The following is a 26153-nucleotide window of genomic DNA, read 5'->3' as shown; positions in this document are numbered from 1 at the left end:
CAGGCGCACTCCTTCGCCACGTGACAAAGACGCCTTTCTCTCTCTCGCCTTTGTGACCTCATCGAGCCGCAGAGGAAAGGGGCGCGTGGAGGTAGCAGGGCGCATGCGCAAATACAGAACGCGCGCTTGTTCGCGCTCTCGCTCTGTCGCTCCGGAGATGGAGGAGAAATAGATCTCAAGATGAAGGGGAAGTTGACTTCCGGGCATGCGCACTGAACGGCGAGAGCGCTCCAGGTACCGTAGTGTGCCGCGTAGTGCGCAGCAGTCTGTTTAACTCGGTAAGCGTGAATGTAGAATGGCAGCCAAAATACTAACAGCAACACACTACTGTATATGAATTGAATTACATTTATATCTCCCCCATCTCCTCTGAGTAGTTTCTTTACTTCATGCCTGAAAGGTGTTAAAGAAGGGGCCAGGTAAGCTTGGCTTGACGCTATTCCTTGGACTTTAATTAATAACAGTGATGAACATGAAAATCAGGGCACCACCACAGAAAAGGCCCTGTCCCCTGTGGTCGCCTGCAGAACCCCCAAAGGTGGGCCAGAGCCCTTCCAGGCAACCTTAGCATACACAGGAAGGCTGACCCACAAGGAGACGCTCCTTCAGATCCCCAAGGCCTTTTGGGAGAAGGATGAGCAAGAAAAGGGGAACCAGTGTCAGCTTGCAGGTTGCCGAACAGTTTGCAGTAGGCTCCAAAGTGTTTTTGACTTCACCCTCCCTGTCAATAGCAGCAACAACAAGGGTTGTCGTGCGTCGTCATACTCGTCATCAAATGCTTTAGCAGCCTTTCTTAAAAACCACACAAGGCAACTCACAGAAATCTACAAATATATACTGCAATATTCTAACCACCTACTTTAAGAATATAGGCTGCTACAATCTCTGATCTGTAGTAACATGCAGGGCAGTCTTAGCCACATCTATTCAGAAGGAAGTCCTATGCAATTCCATGGGATGTACTCCCCAGGTTAGGATGGCAGGTTTAGTCTTAGTTACAGTGGTGCCCCGCAAGACGAATGCCTCGCAAGACGGAAAACTCGCTAGACGAAAGAGTTTTCCGTTTTGGAGGTGCTTCGCAAAACGAATCTCCTATGGGCTTGCTTCGCAAGACGAAAATGTCTTGCGAGTTCCTGCGGGTTTTTTTCCTCCCCCCCTTTTCTAAGCCGCTAAGCCGCTTATCCGCTGGTCCGATAAGCCGCTAAAAGCCGCTAATAGCGCTAATCCGTCAATGGGCTTGCTTCGCAAGACAAAAAAACCGCTAGACGAAGAGAATAACAGAACGGATTCTTTTCGTCTTGCGAGGCACCACTGTATAGATCAGGCACCCCAAACTTGGCCCGCCAGATGTTTTGGGACTACAATTCCCATCATCCCTGACCACTGGTCCTGTTAGCTAGGGATGATGGGAGTTGTAGTCCCAAAACCTCTGGAGGGCTGAGTTTGGGGGTGCCTGTTGTAGAGGAAAAAAGGATCCATTTACATTGTCTCAAGCTCTCTGCTGGAAAAGTGGGATATAAAAATAGGAAATATAATAAATAAGAATAACAGATTTGCATTGGAATATGTGTGGGCCATCCTATTGCACTGCATGTGGGATACCTGCAGCAGGTAATCGGCTCCCCGCCTAGATTCATCATTTTGTACCTGACTTTGCTGAATGCAAGTGATGGACACCAGCATCCTCATTAAAGCAAAACAAGTCCCAGATGCTGGAGCTCTGTGCACCCAATTTGGGGTTTTACTGGCCAATGCCAGTACTTTGAAACTGAAACCACTGATCAGCACCTTCTTCCAACAAGCCTAGTTCTAAGTTGAGATTTTTGTCCTGGTCAATATTTGTATTGGATTTGAAACTGTTTCTGTATATGTCGTCGTTTGAACAGTCATTATATATGTGATTGTTCTCTATGCTTTGCATTGTGGTGTTGCTTTGAGATGCTTCATAGGAAGTGATTCAGCTGTGGAAGAACAGGAGGAACAGGGTGGGGGGGGCAACAAGCATAGCCTGCAACTGCCCTGCAGGAACTGTTGGCCCCTGCCCGCCGCCCCCCCCACACACCCTGTGTGCAAAGGCAGCCCCACCTGTGGTGCATTTTTGGGTGTGATGCACACTCACTTGGAAGCAAGTCCCACTCAAGGCATAAAATGATGTAATTGTAGAGTTGGAAGAGACCACTGGGATCATCTAGTCCAACCCCAGCAATGCGGGAATCTTTTGCGAAATGAGCCTGAGATTAAGAGTGAGAGTCTTCTGCTGTACGGACTATTCCAGCTGCAGCAGGGTTTACGCTTGCGGAACGGCTGAGAAAACGCTTGCGGAACGGCTTCATACTTGCCAGACCTAAATGTTGCAAGAGCTTGATTAATTAATTGCATTAATACATCTCCGGCAACTCGTGCGTAATATAGCGCCTAGCCTGGCTGCACCATCCAGCTCCCCCGGCAAAAGAACCACGTTTCCTGGAGCACAAGAGAGATTTATTTTTCACTCGTTCCGGGGGGGAAACCACCAACCCCTCATCTATAACACGCCACTCGGCGCGGATCAGTTGAGAGTGCGGGAGAAGACTCGGATCCGGGTTCGAATCCAACCGCTCACTCCCGTGTCTGACCATAAACCTTTAATAACGTCCAGCTGCCCCTTTTGCGACGCTGCGGAGCGTTTCAGGGGCGGCCTCGGGGCCCCTGTGTGGCTGCTGCGCTGCACCGGTGCAATTCCTGCTTGCAGCTCCAGGACGCAGCAGCCTGGCCCGGGCTGAGGCTGACGGGCGCTCTCGCTCTCCCTCCCCAGACACCTGATCCGGAGCGGCGGACTACTTTTCCCGGCGTGCCCGGCCAGCCGGCCGGCCGGCGCCTGGAAGAGGCGGGGCAGAGCGAGGCAGAGCAGCGTCGCGGGGATGGCGGAGCTGCGAGGTGAGCGAGGCCGGGGCAAAGGAGGGCGCCTACCTGCCCGCCTTGGGGGCCCTGGGGGCGGCGGCGGCGGGCGGATCCTTGTGCTCCCCGCCCGCGATGGACGGAGGGGCTCCGGGACAAAGCGGCGGCGAGCAGGAGCAGGAGCGAGCCGCTGCGGGTGGGGAGAGGAGGGAGGCGTTGCCGCGGAGCGAGCAGGCAGGAGCGATGCCCGCTCTCGGGGGAAGCCCGGTCCCTCCTGCGCCTTCCGGGGGTGGGAAGGGGTTCCGACCGTCATCTAGCCTAACCCCCGCCATTCAGGACGCGCAATCTTAGCCCCCTGACCGATGATCGCCCAACCTCTGCTTAAAACCCTGCAAGGAAGATAGGGCCTTTTTCACAGCGGCTCCGTTGGCCAACAGCAAATTTTGAAGGCCAGGCAAATCTATTTTATTCCTTCAGGCCTTTAAAAGAAAAGAAAAGCTCTTAAAACCATCTCATTCTTTCCTATTAGGGTCTCCAATATCGGCCACCGCATCCCACCAAACCATCTTGGGAACTGTAGTTTGTTTTGGGCACTGAGGTTTTTTAGAAGGCCCTGTTCCGCCCAAAGGGCTGCAGCTCCCCAGGAAGAGAGGTGGGCTGTGAAAACCAGAGGGAACTGTAACTCTGAGAGATAACTAGGGCTCTCTCAGCACCCTTAACAAACTATAGTTCCCAGGATCCTTTGTGGGAACTCAGGACTATTTAAGGTGATCCTCCTTTAAATGTGCAGGTGGGGGCCTTTGTCAAGATGCAGGGTAAGGGTGAGGTGGGCTCGCCCTGAGAGGGAGCATCCTGACAACAGGGATGGAGCTGTGGGGCCGACTGGGGGCTGCTTCCCACATTGTGTTCTTGTACATGACCTCCCACCTGCGCCCGTGTCTTTTGCTCCCTCAGTGTTTCCCTTGGCCTGCGCCGTGCAGAACTACTCCTGGGGCAAACTGGGCCAGGACAGTGAAGTGGCCAGCCTCCTGGCAAGCAGTGATCCAATGATCCACATCGAAGCGAGCAAGCCCTATGCGGAGGTGAGTGCAAACTGCCTGGGGGCCCTTGGAGCCAGGCTCCCTCCCCTCCTCCCTCCTCGCCCATTCCCAAATTCCGTTATATGGCTGGGGACTTGGATCAAGGTGCTCGGATCAGTCAGGGTGACCACTTGCGCTCTAGACCCCTGCCCCTCTTGCCTGGTAAAAACCAGCAGGGAGGGAACATCTGGCTGGGCCAGGGAGGTGACCAATGCCTCTTACAAGAAGGGGTGGTCCCTGCCTGTTTGAAGGAGGCAGTGGTAAAGCCACTCCTTATGAAACCTTCCCTGGATTCAGAAAACCTAACTAACTACTGGCCAGTTGCTAATCTCCCTTTCCTGAGCAAGGTTCTGGAACGAGTAGTTGCTTTTGGAAGAAACTGATTTTCTGCATCCATTTCAGTTTTGGCACAGAAACTGCTTTGGTCGCTAGTGCAAAATTCAGCGGCCGGGTTGCTCACTGGAGCAGGATCGTTTGAGCATATTACACCGATCCTAGTCTGACTGCACTGGCTACCAGTTAGTTTCTGGGCCCAATTCAAAGTGCTGCTTTTGACCTATAAAGCCTTAAATGGCTCAGGACTGCAATGCCTCAAGGACCATCTCTCCATATGAACCTACCTGGACCCTGAGGTCGTCTTCTGAGGCCCCGCTTCGTGTTCCACTTCCTCGAGAAGTCCAGAGGGTCACAACACGAGAATGGGCCTTCTCTGCAGTGGCTCCCCGTCTGTGGAATGCTCTCCCCAGGGAAGTTCGCCTGGTGCCTTCATTTTACACCTTTAGGTGCCAGGCAAAAATGTTCCTTTTTAACCAGGCCTTTTGACTGACATCCTATGCCCTTTTAAAATGTGGGGTTTTTTTGGGGGGGTGTTATTGGGTTGTTTTTATTTTGATTATATATATTGTGGTTTCATATTTTGATTTTGTTCTATGAACCACCTTGAGACCTCTGGGTATAGGGCGGTATGTAAATTCAATTTTAAAAAGCAAAAAAACCTCACGAGTCTGAGCTCTCAGCCCTGTCTAAAGTGGCCACGGGGGAACCGTCACAACACTGCTGCTCAGAAACTGATTTCTCAGGGCTCCGAAATGGGGACAGACAAGGTGCCACCTTTCCTTTGTTGACAGATGCCCAGCTCCCATCAGCCCCAGCCAGCAGGGCTAGTGGTTGGAGCTGATCGGAGTGCAAGACGCGTGCTGTACTCCAAATCCTATCAGCCCTGATTTCTGGCTGTGCTGCCTGGGGCTGATGGGAATTGGAGCCCATCATCTGAAGGGCTACAGGTTGCCCAGATGTGCGCTAAGGGGTTTTGTGCATCATCTGTGTGCTCTCTTTTCCTCCTAGCTCTGGATGGGCACTCACCCCAAAGGAGACGCCGTGATTCTAGATAACCGCATCCCCCAGAAGACCTTGCGGCAATGGATCGCGGACAACCCCGACTGCCTGGGCACCAAGGTCAAGGAGGCCTTCCAGGGCCAGCTGCCCTTCTTGTTCAAAGTGCTGTCTGTTAACTCAGCCTTGTCCATCCAGGCTCACCCCACCAAGGTAAGGCCCTCTTCCCAGGGTGCCAAACGGCATGGAATCCTGCTGAGCTTTCTGGACTTTGCAGGCCATGGAGCTTGAAGGAGCATCAGCGGTTGAATCCGTTCAGAATGGCGTGCAAGGGAAGCAGGTGCTCATCTGTTGGGTCCAGAGGTTCCCGTCCTCCGATACAAGGAACCTTCCATCAACAGGCAAATGGAACCTTTTGGATCCAGCCCAAAGTTTCACGTTAATGGGTTAATGTCAGATCTGGGGTCGCAGCACAGATTCCGCCTGCTTCGCTTCTCATCGTTGACGTATTAGCCCACCCCTGTGTGCGTTGCCTGGTTCCCCAGGTGCTCTGTGGCTCGCTGAGGCCACGGCAGAGCACACACACACCCCAAGCAGGCTTACTGTGACACTGGAGCCTGGGGCTCAACACCTGTCCCCCCTCTTCCCTCCCTCTTCCCCCCTCCCAGGAGCTGGCAGAGAAGCTTCATGCCCAGTATCCAGAGCACTACCCAGATGCCAACCACAAGCCGGAGATGGCCATCGCCCTGACGCCCTTCGAGGGCATGTGTGGCTTCCGGCCTGTTGAGGAGATTGTGTCTTTTCTCCAGAGTAAGCATGGGAGGGGAGGGGAAGGGAAGGAAATAAGTACCAGCAAGATACAGGGACTCGGGTGTCCCAACTGGGGATGGAATTGTGTCCTTGGAACCGTGTTGTGATGGAAACAAGCATCGCCTCCCTGCAGGCTCACCCATCCTCTCCCTCCCCTAGCACAGCCACAAGGAGGCAGGTGGCAGCATTTGCTTTCAGTTTCAGTTAACCACAGTTTAGTGTTACAGCCCAGCCCTCAACCGTGGTTTGCTTAATAGTAGTATGTTGAAATCTAGTTAGCTTCTTGAACTAATAGTTTGAATTTGGCTTGTTTCAAGCAAGCTGTAGTTAAGATTGACCACACAATTAGTTGGGCTTGGTCGACATGACAGGCTGTGATTAACTGGAAGCAGAAGCCGCTAATTGCCCCCTCAGGGACCTGCCAGAGGTGGAGGATTTTAAATCAATTTAGTTTTTCAAATTTTGAAATTTACAGACAATTGTCAAACATCCAAAATAAAAAGAGAATTCCATAGATTCCTCTGGAATTCCCTCCTCCCCTGTGTGGGTCCTTAATTAAGTTTTTCCTCCTGCATCTTCTCTATTAATCCAAATCTATTAAATCTCAATTACAACCACGATTCAACGTTAAACTACAAGTATTATTATTCCAATCAAACTAATAATTTTAATTGTTTAAAAATGATTTTTAAGGTAAATTATTTATTTTCCCCATTCCTGGTCTTCCTGATTTCTGAGTCTTCTGGTCATTTTTGCCATTTCGGCATAGTCCATTGACTTAATTTGCCATTCTTCTCTGGTAAGGATTCTTCTTCTTTCCATCTCTGGGTTAGTAACAACCAGGCAGCAGTGGTCACATACATAGTCTTTTCTGTTCTGTTGTAATTTTGGCACCTAGAATTCCTTCAAGGAAAGCTTCGAGTTTTTTAAAGAAAAAGTTATTCTAAACATTTTTTCCCACTTCATTATATATTGTCTCCCAATTTTTTTGTTTACTACTTTTCAAATCCACCACATATGATAAAAGGTGCCTTCTTTTTCCTTACATTTGCAGCATGTATTTGACCTTGTTTTATACAATTTAGCTAATTTACTAGGAGTTAAGTACCAACGATACATCATTTTCATACAATTTTCTTTCAAAGTATAACATGCTGTAAACTTCAAGTCCCAGTTCCATAACTTCTCCCATGCTGTAAGTTGTATATTATATCCAAAGTCCTTCACCCAGTGTATCATAACTGATTTAACCTGTTCATCTTTTGTATGCTATTCTAATATTACTTTATACATTTTAGAAAGCAATTTGGTCTTGTTTTCTAACAGTTCTTTTTCAAATTTAGATGTTTCATTTAAAAAGCCTTTCTTTTATCCATCTTAAATATATCATTAAGCGGATGATATTCTAGTGGCTGGGGAAACCCAGCCAGATGGGCAGGGAATGAATGAATGAATGAATTCTATTTATTTATTTATTATTGTAACCAATCAGTTAATAGTTCTCTTATATCCTCAGATCTATTTAATTTTAATTGATGTTCTACTTCCATTAACAATTCTTTATAAGTTGCCCGGTCATTTCTCATATTTAATTTTTTTAGAGATTTCGCTTTCAGTGGGAAAGTCATCATGGTGTTTTTCGTTCTAATAATTTTTTTTATTTTCCCCATACTTCATAAACCACTTTCCTTACTACACGATTTAGGAAAGCTCTATGTACTTTAACTTCGTACCACAAATATTCATGCCAACCATATCTGTTATCATGACTTTCCAAGATCTAAAACTTAAGAATTTTTAGTGATATCCGTTCCTTTAGCCAGCATAGACAGGATGCTTCATAATATAGTCTTAAATCCAGCTAGACTCCATGCAGCCATTCTCAATGTCCTTTGGGTTCTTTGCAGACGTTCCTGAATTCCGGGCCCTGATTGGGAATGTGGCGGCGGAGCAGCTGGAACGCTGCGTGGGCGAAGACCCCCGGGGTGTCTCTGCGGCACTGCGCATCTGCTTCACCCGGATGATGAAGAGCGAGAAGAAGGTCTTTGTGGACCAGCTTAACATGCTGGTGAAGCGGATTTCTCAGGAAGGTGGGTCTGGTGTGAGACTTGGGTGCTGGGGAGGTTGTGGCCCTCCAGGTGTTCCTGGGACTGCAACTCCAGGCACTCTTAATGGTGGTTGGCCGTGTTGTGGGAGGCTGATGGGAACGACCTCTGTGGGGGGTTAGGGCCTCCACTATAAGGTGAAACTTGGCAACCAGCAGCTGCTGCTCACCAGACTCCTCCATGTGTCTCCATCCCACAGCAGATGCAGGGAAAGATACTTCGGCCAGCTGTGGGGAGCTGCTCCTCCGCCTCCACTCCCAGTACCCCGGAGACATTGGCTGCTTTGCCATCTACTTCTTGAACCTGTTGAAGCTGCAGCCCGGGGAGTGCATGTTCCTGGGTGCCAATGAACCCCACGCCTACATCTACGGAGGTGAGTTTCCGGGCATAGAAGCAAAAGAGAGGCTTGGAGGTTGAATCCTGACAAGACAGAAGTACTGTTTTGGGGGGACAGGGGCGGGCTGGTGTGGAGGACTCCCTGGTCCTGAATGGGGTAACTGTGCCCCTGAAGGACCAGGTGCGAAGCCTGGGAGTCATTTTGGACTCACAGCTGTCCATGGAGGCACAGGTCAATTCTGTATCCAGGGCAGCTATCTACCATCTCCACCTGGTACGCAGGCTGAGACCCTATCTGCCCACGGGCTGTCTCGCCAGAGTGGTGCATGCTCTAGTTATCTCCCGCTTGGACTACTGCAATGCGCTCTACGTGGGGCTACCTTTGAAGGTGACCCGGAAACTACAGCTAATCCAGAATGCGGCAACTAGACTGGTGACTGGGGGCGGCCGCCGAGACCACATAACACCGGTCTTGAAAGACCTACATTGGCTCCCAGTATGTTTCCGAGCACAATTCAAAGTGATGGTGTTGACCTTTAAAGCCCTAAACGGCCTCGGCCCAGTATACCGGAAGGAGCGTCTCCACCTCCATCGTTCTGCCCGGACGCTGAGATCCAGCGCCGAGGGCCTTCTGGCGGTTCCCTCATTGCGAGAAGCAAAGCTACAGAGAACCAGGCAGAGAGGGCCTTCTCGGTAGTGGCGCCCTCCCTGTAGAACGCCCTCCCATCAGATGTCAAAGTGATAAACAATTACCTGACATTCAGAAGACATCGTAAGGCAGCCCTGTTCAGGGAAATTTTTAATGTGTGACATCTTAGTGTATTTTTGGTCTTTGTGGAAGCCGCCCAGAGAGGCTGGGGAAACAAATAATAAATTATTATTATTATTATTATTATTATTATTATTATTATTATTATTTGTATGGCCACCAGATCTCCTCTGAAGGCAGCTTCCCAGGTTTATGGCTTTATGGGATTTAACCGCTTGGATTGAGCACTTGTGGGGGGCAGGGGTAGCAGGGCTGTGGCCGTGGGAGAAACCTGGAAGCGGTCACGTATGGCGCCCAAGCCTAATGCTCCCCATTTTAATTAGTGCTTTGAAAAACTTGATCAGCCCTCAGAGGAGAGGCGGCCAGCATGGCAAGCAGGTCTGTGGCTAAGTCCCGCGTGGCCACAGTTGGGTGCACTGAGTCTGTGAAGATCAAGTGGGGTAGAGCGCAGCTGCATCTGAAGACCTGATGGGCTGCCTTGCAGAAGATGGGGCAGACTTGCTTTCTGTTGCTCAGGAGGGCAGGAGCAGAGCAAAAGGTGGAAACAGAGAGGAAGCCGCCTGTGGCGATCACACAGGGTCCCCGGACGTATTGATCCCTGTGCCACCACTGTGCTCGCTTCCCCGCTGCCACCAACCCGTTACTCTCGGGTAAAACACTGAGTCCAGACAGTTGTTAAAAGTGAACCAAATAAACAAGTTTGTTTTATAAACATTAACAAGTTTATAGTTCCTCAGATAATATTCCTGTCGGTATCTTAACTTTAGTTTCTTCTGACTGATTATCTCAACTGTTTGACTGACTCCTCTTAACAAATTCTCTCACTCTCTCACATCAGACTAGCTCAACAGACTTATCCTCTCAGTCTCTTCTAACTCCAGACTGTCTTCTCAACCACTCTAACTCCTCCCCTTGGGTTCCCATTGGTTAGTCATTTTACAATTAGATAACCCTTTCCTTATGAACCCAGTATGATGTCACACACCTAGGAAGGCAAACACCACACCGCCCAATGGCAAGGACTCTTCTGGCAACGGAATGCCTTGGCAGCCACTTCCTCCAGATGTGCTGGACTCCAGTTCCCATCACGCCCCAGCTGATGGTCAGGGATGATGGGAGTTGTATTCCAGAGATGCCTGGAGGTCACTAGGTTCACTATCCCTGCTGCAGCTGCAAGAATCCTGTGCTGGGCTAAGTGGCCTCAGAGGGCCTTGCCAACTCTGAAACTCTTAACTCTTAGTTTGAGATGACAAGGAAGGGATGATAAAAGAGGGTTTCTTGAGATGGGGCAGAAGGGTGTTTCTGGAGGGCGTCTCTTGCCACCAGCAGCAGCCTCTGCTCTTCCTGACGGCCAGCTTCTCTTTCCTTCCCGCCTTGCCACAGATTGCATCGAGTGCATGGCCTGCTCTGACAACACGGTGCGCGCTGGCCTGACGCCCAAGTTCATTGACGTCCTCACGCTGTGCGAAATGCTCAACTACACGCCGGCCCCTGGCAGCTCCAAGCTCTTGAGCCCCGTCCAGAGCCGCCTGGACCCTTGTGTCTACCTCTACGACCCGCCTGTCCCAGACTTCTCTGTCATGAGGATAGAGGTGAGTTTCTCGGGGGCTTCCCCTGCCCTGATGATGGCAGGCGGTTCCTGCTGCAAGATCCTTTCAAGTGCCAAGGTGGCGTTAGGCACCTGCTCCCTGTGCAGCTTGGCTCAGATGGATCCGTCCACTTTGGTTTCTCATTCTGCCCTCACCCCGAATCTTAGGTTCAGTTTGCTCTCTTTCTGGATGTCTTTGCAGTTCATTTTTAAACAGTGTGCATGGAAAATGTGTAAAACACATTTATGCACACAGTGTTCTCTAATATAATGCATGTTGATGCATTATTTTCACTGATACACACTTTCCCCAAATCATGCATTTCTTTTTTGGTAGGAGGAGTGCATCACACATTTGGAGAATGGCATATCTCCAGGGATACCTGCTTTCAGATTGTACGTTGGTTCAGAAAAGTGTGAATTAGGTAGCTTTGCATGTTAATGCAAACTTTACAAAGTTGCCTCCCTGTCCCTACATGGGCCCCAACTTTATTTATAATGACATTCCTCCTCCAAGGAGCTTGGAGTGGCATGTGTGGTTCTCTCTCCTTATGTTTAAATAGGGATTTTTGTGTGAAACTCTATATATTTTTTAATGCACATTAAGACATGGGTGGCGCTGTGGGTTAAACCACAGAGCCTAGGACTTGCCGATCAGAAGGTCAGTAGTTTGAATCCCCGCGACGGGGTGAGCTTCCGTTGCTTGGCCCCTGCTCCTGCCAACCTAGCAGTTCGAAAGCACGTAAATGTGCAAGTAGATAAATAGGTACAGCTCCTGCGGGAAGGTAAACGGCATTTCCGTGCATTGCTCTGGTTCGCCAGAAGCGGCTTTGTCATGCTGGCCACATGACCTGGAAGCTGCACGCCGGCATCCTCAGCCAGTAAAGCGAGATGAGTGCCACAACCCCAGAGTCGGCCACGACTGGACCTAATGGTCAGGGGTCCCTTTACCTTTAAGACACAAGTGGCACAGGACACCCGTGAGATTAGCGTGGGCGAGAAACAGACATGCCCGTCATTGCCTGCTTTTACAGTTGCTGAAATCTCAGTTTGGCTTGAGATGGAGACCAGCTTGCACTGCTGAGCACTCTGGAGGCTGGAGGGAAGTCAGGATCTGCCATTGCCTCTGGATTTGTCCCATGCCCAGCTCATTCGCTTCCCACTTAGTGAGCAAGGGTTCTGCTTTCTCTCGCAGATTCCTTCCTCCATCAAGCTGTACCTTATTTCAGCCATCGACTCAGCCAGCATCCTGTTGGTGGTACAAGGAACTGCTGTCGGGACCTCCACTGCGGCCGCTTCAGAAATGGCTGTCCGCCGCGGCTCTGTGCTCTTCATCTCCGCCAATGAGAGTGTCTCCTTGCACCTGTCTGCACCTGATGGGATGCTGCTCTTCCGAGCCTGCTGTCTCCTATAATGTGGGGTGCTTGGCTCTTTCTTCTCTTGCTGAGACTCCAGTAGAAACGGCTGTGCGTCCTCTGCACAGCCAGTTACTCCCCTGACCCATCAAACCACTGTGTCAAAAGCCCAAACCATTGGCGCTCACCCCTGTATGGTGGGCCCTCTTCTCCCACACAGCTTGACTCTATCCAGGAAGAACTCTCCTGCTCCTGCAACGGTTGCTGTAAAACATGGGGCTGGGAATTCTCCAGACCTCGTTTTTTTTTTTTTAAAAAAACTGCCCTCTCCACCTTGTGTTAGACCGTTCTGCTTTTGAGGGGTAGCGGTCTGCACACCCTGAACTTTTAAAATGCTGTAAAACTTATGAAACCAGCAGTCAATGGTGTGCCTCTCTCCCCCCCCTCCACCCTGGGAAGAGGGTGGAAGTTTGGAAGAAGGGCTTGGTGATGATTTGAGCTTCCCAGCCACTGGAATTCCCTCTTAGCCAGGACATTCTGCCTCCTGCCCTTTACCCTGGGGGGCTTGTCTCCACCTTGCCCCAGTTCCTGCCGATGGAGAGTGGTTGGCTACCATTGCTTCTAATCCCTGGCTGACAAAGTTTCCTCTGGCTGTAGTGGACAGCATGTTCTGGTGTGAAAGTGCTTCCTCCTTGAGGGCCAGCTGCGGGTGGTTGCTTAATCTAGGAGTGGTTCTGTCTGCCCACAGCAGGGCCATGTGAGTTGACCCTGATAGGAGTTAGGAGTCCAGCAACTCCTGGGGAACCATGGGCTCCCCACTCCCAGCCAACAATCCGGATTTTGGGATGGGAGGACAAGCCCGTGGTACCTTTTTGGTACCGGTGGCCTTTCAGGTGCAATGTCACTGGACTTCCATCCTGGGCCAGGTGGCAGAAACAAGACGTCCTCTAATGCTACAGGCCTGGGGGACAGGGCCTTCGCTTTGGGTGCTTTTCACCATCTGCTTTCCCCCCAGTAGCATTTTCCCAGCACCATGTGGTTCTATCCCCTGGCTCCATGTGGGTGTCACAATATACCATAGCTTGCTGTGATAAGAACAAACCTGGTCCAGCTCCCAAGTGCAGTATGTGTCTTCACTTTTCCTTGTTTCAAACAAGCACACCACAGGGTTGACGGAGCTGGCTTGTTCCAAACAAAACACAGTGAAGACAAAGCAGTCTAGGGCTGAGATGATTAATTAAAACTGGCACCCCAATTTTCCTATTATTCCTCTCCCTCGAATTGGTTGGAGTGAGAGAGGCTGTGTGGGATAGAGGCTCCTTTCTATCCAAACGTAGCCAGTACCTGCTTTCCCTGCAGTAGTTTGGAACCTGTTCCCAAGCAACCAGGAAAAGGGTCCCCCGGCACAACTAGAGTGTTAAGTTTGGAGGCAGGCTCAGCTTTTTGTGTCCTGCAGGGGCTGTGGTTATAAGATGATCAAATTGGCAGCTCATGTTTGGCTTTTGCACCAACAGGAAGAGAATGGCTCTTCCCTTAAAAACATCAGATTACCGCATCTTCACTGTATGGTGAAGCTACTTACCTGGCATTTCAAAGTAAAGTACATGTACCAATAGCTAAAGCGAGTGTTATAATCACTCTGCTCTACCCCTTGCTTCCACCTCTTGCAGAAAAATTCATTGAACGATATTAAAAAATTCCATCCAGTAGCACCTTAGAGACCAGCCAAGTTTGTTGTTGCTATGAGCTTTTGTGTGCATGCACACTTCTTCAGATACCTTGCATGAACACGAAAGCTCCTACCAACAACAAACTTAGTTGGTCTCTAAGGTGCTACTGGAAGGAATTTTTTTATTTTGTTTCGACTACAGCAGACCAACACAGCTACCTACCTGTAACTAGAATCATTGAATGATGGTACCCTGAACTCTTGGGCAAGTCAGTGCTATAAATTCAAGCGTTGCTAAGGGACAGGCGCTGCCTTGGGGCAGGGCAGGGTGGTGGCCTTTCAGTTGTGACTGGCTTACAGCTCCCATCATCCGGAACCATTGGCCATTCTGGCTGATGGGTGTTTGGGTCCTGCAAGATCTAGGGGGTCAAAGGTTCCTCACCCAAAGTTCAGTTCTGTGGCTTGGGGAGCAGGAAGCCCAGCCACTCCACCTTCAACTCAGTTTGAAGTTGCAGTGTTGTAAGTTGTTGCTTATGGAGGGAGGGAAAGTCCACTTGCGCTTCCATTTGACAACTGGTTTGATTTGCATGCTCACTCATTTGGGGCTCAGTATATTTCAGCAAAGAGAACTGCCCCAGTTTCTCTTTAGCTTCCTGCCAAATAGGAGTGTCCTTACCCTAGCGGAGTGCCAAGCAGGAGCGACTGTTGTCTCCTGCAGAATGATTCGAGAGAGAAAAGTGCAGGGGGGGGGGGAATACAGAACCTTCAGAGACTGAAATAACAGCTATAAGTGAAAAGAAATAGGATGTTGGGGGACTGGCAGAATACATGCGTTGTCTTAAGGGGTTGTGTATCAGAATTTGAATCTTGAGGTCATCCGTCAGATGGATTTTGACTCCAGACTCTGGCGCTGCAAATTGTAGAGCTGAGGTTTCAGCATTTGACGTTTTGATAGCTGCAGTCAACCACTTCATACCATTTGTGTTAAGAGATGTGTGGACCCAGTTGTACACTTTATACAAACTATTTTGTTCCTAAATTAATTGGAGGTTTGAGATGTACAGAGTGTGTGCAAGTAAAGACCCCTGGAAGAGCCAGTATTCCTGCTACCATTGTACTGTATTCCATATTTCACAGGTATAGTTATGGCTAATAATCCCCAAAGAATGAAACAGGGAGATGAAATTCAGATGGTTTCAGAAACAAAAAATCTTCCCACCGGTGTAAAGCATCAGTTGTTTAAGAGTCAAATGCAACGAGTTAAAGTTGACTAAATAAAGAAGGTGCTGTAGAGGACAGGCCCTGAGAACAAGCTGTCTGGTGTATGTTTTTCTTGGGCTATAGTTGCTTTAAAAATTGCATTTTCAAAAGGCCAAATAAAGAGCTTTGTCCAAGTAAGATGAGGTTAGGACATTCAAAACCTCGAAGGAGCAAGGGAGGCAGAAAGAACAGCAGACTGGAGCGAGTCCCACAAATGCCAGGATGACCACAGGCTCCTCACACCTGCTATGAATGGCCTCTTGCCCTCCACCACCACCACAGTGGACCCCAGGAGGAATCCTACTGCAGGCCTCTTCACTAACACGCAGGTAAGGAACAAACATTTCACATACAAAAGGATCCAAGCCTTGTGAATACAAGGTAGAGTTTTATTAATGCACACTTCCCTTGCTCAGTATATATAAAACTATTTGCTAGATAGTTCTCTGCATATACAATAACATTAATATCCAATAAGATTGTCCTCTGTGCCTTTCAAGGTTGGTTTGTGTTTCAATTTCACTTCATTTAATGCATTTCAACATTTTAAGGCAGCTTTTTAAACACTCTATAGGACACAGTCACTGAACTTTTTCCACCCTGAAACCCCAACATACACAACACTGTCAGCCTGCCAAGCTTATTTTGCAGCAGAAAGCGGGCAGTTTTCTCTCTACAGGTCTACTAGTGTCCTGGCTCTCCACTGTCCACCTCATCTAACGTTACACACGATTAAAAGCTTACTGCAACTAGGACTGAACAGCTCGAACCTGTCCAGGAACATCAACCTTTTACCATGGAGAAGTTGTCTCCAGAGGATTTGCAGGCAGAGGATGCTGCAGGCAGCACAAATAAATATAGAAAATGAAAGGCAGCTGGGGGTGGGAAAAGTTGCCTATGTAATCTAGTGGCTGCACCAGCAACCAACTCTCTACTGGAGGGCTGGAAAGTGCAGAGTTCACTTGCCCGCCTCTTGCTAAGCATGTTCCCCAGTGAGTAAACACTGGCCTGTGTTATGGCCTGCCACGTGGCCTATCTTGACAAATAATTCTAGCAAAACACATATACCCAACTGGAAACGGCCTCCTGGGTGCCACTCACCTGGGAACAGCTAAGCAGAGCAGAGAGAACTCCAGTTTAGGATCAAGTCTGCCAAGTAGGGCAAGACTATCTCATCCCTACTGGCAAGTTTCCCAGGAAATGGGGGGTGGGGGTGGGGGAAGCAGCCGCCACTTTTAGCTGCTTACAGTAACAGAGGACAACAGTGCAGTGGCATCTTGCTCAAGTTGTGTTAGTGCCTTCAGAGACCTCTGGATCTCTTGTTACTAAAGCTTCAGTTTAGACGGCAGAGGTAATCGCCTGCTATGGTCCCCAGACCAAGGCAGCAAAGGGGGGTACCATTCATACGGATTTATTACTCAGTGAGGCTGCCCAAATATACAGGGCACACCTTCCTCCCCCAACCTAGTGCCTTCCGGGTGTTGCTGGACCGTAACTCCCATCATCCTTAATCACTGGCCATGCTTGGGCTGAAAGCACCAGCACAACTGGAAAGCACCAGGTGGAGGGGAGATCATGGCCCCAACTTGCATGCTAGCAGGGTACCTCACAAAGCAACACTCACCAATGCTGGCAATTCCTCCCCTCCCTGCTCTCCACAACTGCCACCTAAAGTGAACCACAGCTGGTGCTAGCGAATCAGAAAGGCTGGATCGCAGCTCTTGCTCACAAGCTGTCACTTAGTGTGCATGGAAAACACACTATGCGCTACTTGAAATCAAAAGGAGGCTGCATAAGCCAATTCTAATTATGGGGAAATTAAGTCAGAATAACAGGAACTGATGCAGGGATGGGAGATCTGTGGCCCACGAGATCAGGCTTCCTCAACCTGGTACCCACCAGGGACTGGGGAGACTCCATATCCCATCAACACCAGACAGCAGGGCCAACAGTCAGGGATGATGGGAGCTGAATTCCAACAGCAGCAGACCTGCTCTAGACCCCTCATCACACAAAGGCAGGCAACACAGAAATGAGGCTATGGGCGCTAGCACCTTAGCCTTCCTCCTCTGCTTGGTCTCTATTCACTTCGGAAGAGGGTAGGGGAGAGGCGCAAGCATGTCTGAATCAGCACCAGCTCCCCAGTCAAAGTGAGGCAGCTATGACCTAAACTAACCAGGATTCTCACCCGGAGCCGGGGATGTCAGATTTGTTGGCCCTTTTGCCAGGGAGGACCAGCCTCCAAGGCAAGGCAAGTGAACCCTTCCCCTCTATCTGTGGGAGGGGGGGTACACTTCCCTCCCACACCAAGAAAAAAGGCTCAGTAGGTCCATTTTTCACCAGGCCAAGACTTAATGCTGAGAGTCAATTTGAGACGATGCAGCAGCTGGTGAAACTGTTTTGAAAGCTCCTCAAGGGAAAGGACTGAGAGCAGCAGCTTCCAGGCAGCAAAGCCAACAGAGGGCTGGGTGGGAGTTCAAGAGACTGCAAGGATGCTAGCAGGCAGCGCCCCATCCATGCAGCTTGTTAGAAGAGCTTCTCCATCCCAGAAATCCACATGACAACATCATAGTCCAGCTCTACAAGGACCGCAGGAGACTGGCTCAAGCACTGGAGTCCAGGAAAGGATCCTGAGCAAGTGAGGAAAATCTGTTTGACGCGATGTAGTGATTGCTGTGCTTTTCCCCGCCCCAATCGTAATTTTTGTAAACTAAAGTTTAAACTTGTCCTAGTCCATTCTTCATTCCCTTTCACAAAAAAATCTTGGCTGTTTGCCTTTAAGGAGGAAAACACTTGCCCTGTCCTCTTCTCCCATCTGCATCTTTCTCCAAAGGCATTCCCAGGCAAGGGAGCCAGCTGGCTCAGAGCCTTCCAAGGGCTTCCACTGAACAGTCTTGTATGTGCACTACAGAAAAGAGCTTCAAGAGGCTGGTTGGTGTCCAGGCAAGTGCAAGCAGGGCAACAGTGCACCCCGCTTTCCCAGCCACCAAAGCACCCTCTTCCTGCTCCCTATCAGCTTGGTCAAGGCTCGGTGCCAGACTCCATTGCCTCTGCTGGACCTCCGGGAGTCTGAAAGGAAGGGGGGAAAGTGCTGGGTTCTTGACCTGTGCAGTGCAGTCCTGCTCTTTGGATCCTTACTGGATGGAGCAGGAGGCAGACTCCCCAAAGCAGCAGGGACATGGTGAGGATGACACAGGCTTGGGAGGGATGAGGTCAAGGTCCTCGTCGTCTGGGATTTCATCGAGGCGATACCCATCTTGCAGCAGCTGGCGGCTGAGATCCTGGTTGACCTGAGAAGCAAGAGGAGGGACAAGCTGAAAACACCTGCTGGAGGACTATGGAATTGGCCACGGCCTGCTGGTTATCCGTTTGTGGTAACACAGAGGCAGGGTTTTCCACTGGTGGAATCAGTGACTAGCATTGCGCTTCATGCAGAAATATGAGAGCCCCATCAGTAGTGGCATTCTGCTGGCTCTTGAAGACACGCCAGTTGAGGCAAGCATTCTCCTGAACTTGAACTTCCTGATCTAATTACCTTAACTGCTTTTACCCCACTGTTTTACTTGCTATGCTTCTTCACTGTTTTCTTTTATTGCACATTTTAATTATGGTTGTTTTTTTTCAAATCCTAAGAGCATATTCCTATGCTTATCTATTCAGAACTGTGTCCCCTTATAGGATTGGACTGCAGTCCTAAGAAGGAAGAAAGGCCTGGAGAGCTCTCCTTCCTAGCAAGCATGCGAGTGAGAAAATGCAGCTCTCCTTCCTAGCAAGCATGCGAGTGAGAAAATACACTTCCATGTGCCTACATTTCCTCACTCATGGTCAGTCACAACATGCTTACTGGGACACATGCACACATAGACATTGCATGTAAGAAAGTGCTCCCAAACTACACGCTCTCCCATCCCTGGCGACTGGCTGGCTAGAGATGGAGGCTGACAGCACCTGGAGGGTCTTTGCACCCCAAGATTAATGAGCAGGCAACATGAGCATCTGATGTTCATCTTGCACCCCACCCCCACCTGCCATAAAAGCCTTTGCTCACTAACCATCAGAAGGTCAAACAGACAGGCAGACAAACCCCACCACCTGCAGGTCAATTTCAATGCCTGTAAGGAGCAAGCCATGCACCAGACTTGCCTCTGCAGAGGAGTAACCGGAGGAACATCTTGATTCCAGCTCCTCATCACTAGGAGAGAAAAACACCAAGGGTCAGCACAAACTGAAAGGGTATTTCTAGCACACTTCCAGCTCCCAGTTCTCTGCTAAGAATGAATAGAAGAAGAAGAAGAAGAAGAAGAGTTTGGATTTGATATCCCGCCTTTCACTCCCTTTAAGGAGTCTCAAAGCAGCTAACATTCTCCTTTCCCTTCCTCCCCCACAACAAACACTCTGTGAGGTGAGTGGGGCTGAGAGACTTCACAGAAGTGTGACTGGCCCAAGGTCACCCAGCAGTTGCATGTGGAGGAGCGGAGACTCGAACCCAGTTCCCCAGATTACAAGACTACCGCTCTTAACCACTACACCAAATAGGGTTTTGTGACATGAGAGGAAGTTTGTCTCCCATAAGAACATAAAATGTCCCTGCTGGATCAGACTAGTCCAGCATCCTATTCCCAGAGCAGCCAACCAGATGCTTCTGGGAAGCCCACAAGCAATGCTGACTCCTGCCATTGCTCCCCCGTATCTTCTGGGGAAGACTGCTTCTGAAATTGGAAGCTCTACAGGGCTACTGTGACTGGTATTCCGTTCACAGACTGATCCTCTTTGCTAACACTCCTTTTTAGAGCCATTTAAAATTGGTGGCAATGCTCAAACCTTTTTGGCCTCCCCTACCCACAATCAGCAAGCAGGTCCCACTCACCCCTCACCTGTCAGAGTCCAGGGACACCAGGGTTTCATCTGAGATCTGGCTGAGGGCAGCATAGCCCTTGTTGAACTTCACTGACCTAGAGAAAGAGGCAAAAACCAATATGAAGCACCTGAGAGTGGGGGAAGGTGAAGGGAAGGGTGTTGGTGCAAAGGACAGGGTGTCACTCAGGCAGAAGATGGCCTTGGGCAAGTCACTGTCTCAACTGGACAAACCTGATGTGGCTTTTGGCACCGATTCAAGGTGCAAAAAAGTCAGGTTCTGTATCTGCGTATTCTGGAAGCACATTTCAAATCATTCATAGCTGAATCCTGCAGTCAAGGCTGACTTATCAACAACAGGGACAGAGGAAGCTACCTCAACCAAGTGAGCCTGTTTGTGCTCTGCACCAAGCAGGATTGAACTCGGCATATCAGCTGATTTGCAGAAGTACAATCCTGATTGGTTCAAAGCTTCAGAAGCGCCTGACACCCAGCAGTTATGATGCGAGGTGAGTGCAGCTTGCCCCAAAAGGCCTGGCAGGACAAATGGAGAGGACTGGTGGCCCAAGCCTGGAGTCCCCTGCCCAAGCTCTCCACTTTCAGACAGGAGTGTCTCCCAGCCCCACCTGGAGATCTTGTGGACTGAACCTGGCACCACCTTCCTGCAATACAAGAGCTTCTGCCTCTGAGCTGCACTGGCCCATCTCTTAAATTGTGCCATTTCTGGAGGCCTTTGGCTGCTTTTCTGAATTCACCCCATCAAGGGGAGCAGTAGAGAGAGCGCTAGATTAGGTTAGCAGGACACCAATGTTAGCAGCCTAACCTAACGCATGTGGAGTTGTTAAGGGCCACTGAACTCACAAAAAGCCAAAAATCCCCCCCCCCAAACAGTAAGAAAATGGACTGGACCTCTTGGCTGGTAGCTTGGGCTGGTGCCGGACGGCTCCTGAGAATGCGCCTCCCTTCCTCCGCAGCATCGCCTTTGCCATCTCGCGATGTTTCTCTGCAGCCCCCAAAATGACCAAGGCAAACTCAGTGAATATTTGCTGTATTCCACGTTCCTGGGGAGGATCGCCTCCCATAAACCACACCCCACCAGCCAACTGCTGCCTGTGGGGCAAGTTCAGACAAACATTTACTGCAAAAGGACAGCAGAAAAACCCACTCTGGGGAAAGGCTGCCTGCATAGGACATGAATCATCTGAATCCTCTGGTTGCCCAGGAGATGCCAAAACACACTCTCAGGGGTTTGCCATCTATTAAAGTGGGTTGGCGTGGCAACTATGCTGTGCAAGCCATCTTGGGGAAGTCCCAGGGGTTCCCACCCCTGCAGCAAACATTCAGATGAATCCACACCACCTGCTGGTGTTGCAAAAATGCTTCCAGGTGTATGATGGGGTGTAGAACATAAAAGACCTGCAGCTGGATCAGGCCAAAAAGGTCCCATCCAGTCCAGCATCCTGTCCTCGCATTGGCCAACCAGATGCCACAATGGGAAACCCACATGCATAATCTGAGCGTAACAATACTCTCTCCACTTGCGCATCCCAGCAACTGGAATAAAGAGGCTTTCTATCTCAGACAGTGGGGGGAGCACCTAGTTATTGTGGCTGGTAAGCATCTACGAGTCTTATCCTCCATGTCATTGCCTTGCCTTCCTCCTGCAGCATGGAGGGAGCACTTTCTGCTCAGCAGTGAAGAAACCACAACTATTTCTGCCTTCCTAGTTAAGTCAGTAATTTCCATAGAAAATAATCCATGAAATCCTTTGACATCCCACCCCCGTGTCTGTACCCTGCTGGATGGCTAGGGAGCCTGTGCCCCTTCAGATTTGTTGGGCTACATCTCCCATTGAGGCCACAGGAACGCTCCACCCCTGCTCCTCCACAATGAAGCTCAAGCAGGAACAATTGCTGTCACTTCTTCTCCTGCCTACATTGTCACTTCTTTCATGGCTGTATATGGCTGACAGTAATCAGGTATTGTATTATTGTTGTTGCTAACAGCAATTTAGTTCCAACTAGAGACGTGTGGAGGCTTTGGTCAAATCATGAAAAAAGTGGGATATTTCAGACGGATTCTCTGAGGCAAAGTGGGATCTGCACAAGGTAACCGGAGTCAAAGCAGGGATGTCCTCGAGGTGCGTCAGCAATAATATTGTCTGCTAAAAGCAAAACTAATGTCTCTAAATTGACCATGCAAGGGGTGACTCATCCCCGTCTCAGTGCTCTGAATATCCCAGTTGTGGAGGCACACAAGTGGGAATGGTGCTACTGTGCAAATGAGCCACTTATGGGCTTCCTGTGGGCATCTTACTGGCCACTGTGGGAAGAAGACACTGAGCTAGGTGAGCCTGCAGTCCAGCTAAGCAGGGTCCTTCCCTTGCTCCTCAAGCAGTGAGCCCACCATACTTGTGAAGGCTCTGCCCTCATGTAACGTGGATTCCAGTCCTGACTTACGTAGCTTATCCTGAATGGAAGGAGTTTTGCTCATGAGGTACGGCCCCCTTTTCTCCACTGGTGTTTCCCTGCTTGTCCTCTTCTTGTCCCTCTGCCCCTGTCAGAAGGAGACATTTGACAGCCATTATACCCCAGAGAGAACACAGAAGTCCAAAGCAGGGGAGCTTTCCTGTCTTCTATTGATGCCCAGCTTTTTACTTATTTCATCGTTGGCCCCATAGCAAACACATGCCTGTTTCATTTACTGCAAGATGCACTTTCATGTGCTGCCCAAAAAGGGAGATAGAAAGTACAAAACAACCACAAATATAGTATATGAATCCCCTCAATTTCCAAGGTTCAGGCTGTGAGAGCCATTATGTAGCCAAAACAGCACCATCCATTTACAAGGAACAGATATCAGCAGGACTGCTGTGGATGCAGAATGTTGATGGGACTATTAGCAGGGGGAAAGCGACCCGGGGTAGGAAGGAACAGAGTGGCTAGTATACTGAATGGGGAGCACTCTGCTGATGAATGCCTGACTAGCTAACAACCCACCCATGTACCTCCTGCCCGCAAAATAATAATAATGATGTCCAAATTCAACCCTCTCTCATAACAGGACCTTCAGCCTATATGGAGGTATATATGAGATTGGGGGGGGGGGTGTTTCACGTCCTCAACTTTCAGAATCCCCTTTTACAAAGACCTGAGCCCCATCACATGGAACATCTCCCATCTTAAGACCTTCTAGCCATGACGGGCAAAACTGGCATTTCTGCTGGCCACAGCTTCTGTCCTCAGAACAGGTGCCTTTGCTCTGATCCAGCAGGGAAGAGGGCTTAAGAAGAGCCTGGCTGCTGGATCAGGCCAAAGGGGGCCCATCCAGTTCAGCCTCCTGTTCCCAGAATACCTGAAGGAGCATCTCCACTCCCATTGTTCTCCCCGGACACTGAGGTCCAGTGCCGAGGGCCTTCTGGCGGCTCCCTCACTGTGAGAAGCCAAGTTACAGGGAACCAGGCAGAGGGCCTTCTTGGTAGTGGCACCCGCCCTGTGGAACGCCCTCCCACCAAATGTCAAAGAGAAAAATAACTACCAAACTTTTAGAAGACATCTGAAGGCAGCCCTGTTTAGGGAAGCTTTTAATATTTGATGGACTACTGTATTTTAATATTTTGTTGGAAGCTGCCCAGAGTGGCTAGGGAAACCCAGCCAGATGGGAGATGTATAAATAAATTATTATTATTATTATTACAGTGGCCAACCAGATGACCCGAGCGGAAAGCAGGCGAGGAGAGGGGCCGGAGCCCAAGAGAAACACTCCCTTCTTGCGGCAGAGCACAGCCTCCATCAGGGCCAGCGGTGGGACAGGCTTGCTTCTTCTCCACGAAGCCCTCTCCTCCTCCTGCGGGAGGGAGTTCCGCAGTTTAGCTGCGCCGCGAAAGGAACTCGCTCCTTCCATGCCTCGGGACTCCTCCAACGTCCAGCTCGCGCGTCTGACGCAGCTGGAAGGGGACCCCGCAGGTCATCTACGCGACCCCCGAAAGCCCCGTCAGGCGGCCCCCCTCGCCCCGCTTCCAAGCAGGGCAGCCGGCAGTAGAGCCTCCGTGGCCAGGAGCAGCCCACCCGCCCTGAGGAGAGGTCCCGGAAAGGCCAGCCCCCCCCCCCCCGCCGGCCACGCACCGTGTCTCTGCTGGGCCCGGGCAGCGTCGCGGCCTCCCTCCGGCCCGGAGGCTCCGCTCCGCCTCCCGCCGCCGCCACCTCCTTCTCCATAGTCGCTGCCCTCACGGCGGCACCGCCACGAAGCCACGCCTCCCGCTCACGACACCCTGCCGGCTCTCCCCCATTGGTTTGCTTTCAAGCGGCCCGCCCCTCGTCCTCTCGCGTTAGCAGCGCTCGTTTGCCGTTGAGGGGAGACCAACCAACCAGCGAGAGGAGGAGCCGGAAGAGCCGCTGAAAGGCAGTGACGGGGCTGAGGCGACGGTCTAGGCTTCCGGAGGTGTCGTAGTCTGTGGTGTGCTGCGCTGCTCTCGGAGTCGCAGAGCCCCCGCAGGGGGATGCGAGAGGGAGAGTGGATGCTCAAGGCCTAGTTATCACGGCGGACGGGGCTAGGACCGTAGTCTCAGGAGTTAGTAGGGAAGCTTTTAATGTTTGATGTATTACAGTATTTTAATATTTTTTTGGAAGCCGCCCAGAGTGGCTGGGGAAGCCCAGCCAGATGGGCAGGGTATAAATAAATTATTATTATTATTATTATTATTATTATTATTATTATTATTATTATTATTATTATTATTATTTTGTTGTTGTTGTTGTTGTTGTTGTTGTTAGCTTTCTGATTGAACGCACTTTTTGTCACCACAAAATAGTGCATCAAGGGAGTGGCTCTAACTAGGGTTGCCATATCTCAAAAAAATAAGATTCCTGTTCCTTTTTTAAAAATGTATTTTTATTAAAGATTTTCTTGATTTACAAAAGTATGTGCAATGTCTCTCTCTCGTGTTTTTTTCCAACTTAACACTTTAAAAAACAACAACAAAAAAACACAACCAAATTGGTTTCATTTGTTGAAGTAATATTCCTGTTGACCTTTTTTAAGGAAACCACCACAATTGTTGAGCTTTTTTTTGGGAATCCTACCCCAAAAACAATGATTTTGAGCTTCTTGAACGGTTTGCGCTTTTTTCATGGCACTGCCATACATCCAGGTTTTCCCTGACATTTTTGCTAATTTGGCAACAATCGCCTGACACAATTTTTTACACCCCAAAACAAGGACACGTCAGGAATTTTCCTGGCATATGGCAAGCGGACAAACCTCTCTGGGCAAGGAATGAGTCTCTGTGCCCCACGGAACATGGAAAAGTTGGGATGGGAAGACAAGGCTCTCCCTTTGTTCCCTCTCATGTGCAAAAGCACACTATCTTGCTCCCAAGTCAAATTCAGCGTGTGAATGCTCGTGTTTGGCTCAGTTGTAAAGGAGCAGATCAGGAGCTCCCATAGCCTCCAGGCAGATGAATAGCTGGTCCTACAGGCCACTGACACACCTGGAGTGAATGGCAGGGACATTGTCTGGCGGCTGCAAGCGCTGCTTCTCAGGGGCCCTCTTGCACATTCCAGGAATATCAGTGTTTTGATACAATAGACTAAAGCAGAACTGGCTGACGTGTGGCCCTCTTGTTGGGACTGCAACTCCCATCGGTCCCAAGCATCATGGCCAACAGATGATGATGGGAGTTGAAATCCAGCACCAGGAGGGTCACAGGTTAAACACCCCTTGCATACAAGGGGTGGCATTTGTCACTGGCATTTGTCACAGTCCTCTGTGTGCCAGTAACAGTTTAGTCATGCTGGCCACATGACCCGGAAAACTGTCTGTGGACAAACGCAGGCTCCCTCGGCCTGAAAGCAAGATGAGTGCCGCAACACCATAGTTGCCATAGTGGTGCCCCGCAAGACGAATGCCTCGCAAGACGGAAAACTCGCTAGACGAAAGAGTTTTCCGTTTTGGAGGTGTTTCGCAAAACGAATCTCCTATGGGCTTGCTTCGCAAGACGACAATGTCTTGCGAGTTCCTGCTGGTTTTTTTCCTCCTCCCCCCCTTTTCTAAGCCGCTAATCAGCTGATCGGATCAGCAGATAAGCTGCTAAAAGCCCCTAATAGCGCTAATCCTTCAAT

General features: G+C 49.9%; 2 protein-coding genes across 5 annotated transcripts; one reads left to right on the top strand and one right to left on the bottom strand.

Moving 5' to 3' along the window:
* The first annotated feature begins 82 nt into the window (after positions 1–82).
* Positions 83–15232, top strand: MPI (mannose phosphate isomerase). 2 transcript variants are annotated; one of them, XM_082237443.1, is made up of 9 exons: positions 83–234; positions 2795–2916; positions 3832–3959; positions 5301–5501; positions 5957–6098; positions 8006–8188; positions 8403–8576; positions 10692–10900; positions 12092–15232. In XM_082237443.1, exons 1-9 carry the CDS (start codon positions 206–208, stop codon positions 12308–12310), a joined length of 1407 nt encoding a protein of 468 aa, XP_082093569.1. In that variant the 5' UTR covers positions 83–205; the 3' UTR covers positions 12311–15232. The 2 variants fall into 2 exon arrangements, with proteins under 2 accessions (XP_082093569.1, XP_082093570.1); XM_082237444.1 differs by having other exon boundaries at positions 101–278.
* A 308-nt stretch (positions 15233–15540) lies between these two features.
* FAM219B (family with sequence similarity 219 member B) lies at positions 15541–24317 on the bottom strand. Of its 3 annotated transcripts, none has more exons than XM_082237493.1 (6): positions 24159–24317; positions 22494–22590; positions 20944–21037; positions 20055–20132; positions 19324–19372; positions 15541–18470 (listed from the first exon to the last, which is right to left on the bottom strand). In XM_082237493.1, the coding sequence occupies exons 1-6, from the start codon at positions 24246–24248 to the stop codon at positions 18315–18317; spliced, it is 564 nt and encodes a 187-aa protein (XP_082093619.1). In that variant the 5' UTR covers positions 24249–24317; the 3' UTR covers positions 15541–18314. The 3 variants fall into 3 exon arrangements, with proteins under 3 accessions (XP_082093619.1, XP_082093621.1, XP_082093620.1); XM_082237494.1 differs by having other exon boundaries at positions 18334–18470; positions 19233–19372; XM_082237495.1 differs by lacking the exon at positions 24159–24317 and having other exon boundaries at positions 20944–21144; positions 22494–22591.
* Between the last annotated feature and the right edge of the window lie 1836 nt (positions 24318–26153).

This window comes from Podarcis vaucheri, assembly GCF_965113315.1.
Source record: "Podarcis vaucheri genome assembly, chromosome: 9".
In the NCBI taxonomy this organism is placed as follows: Eukaryota; Metazoa; Chordata; class Lepidosauria; order Squamata; family Lacertidae; genus Podarcis; species Podarcis vaucheri.
The sequence above is the reverse complement of the archived record's forward strand: the minus strand, read 5'-3'. Positions and strand labels throughout refer to the sequence as shown.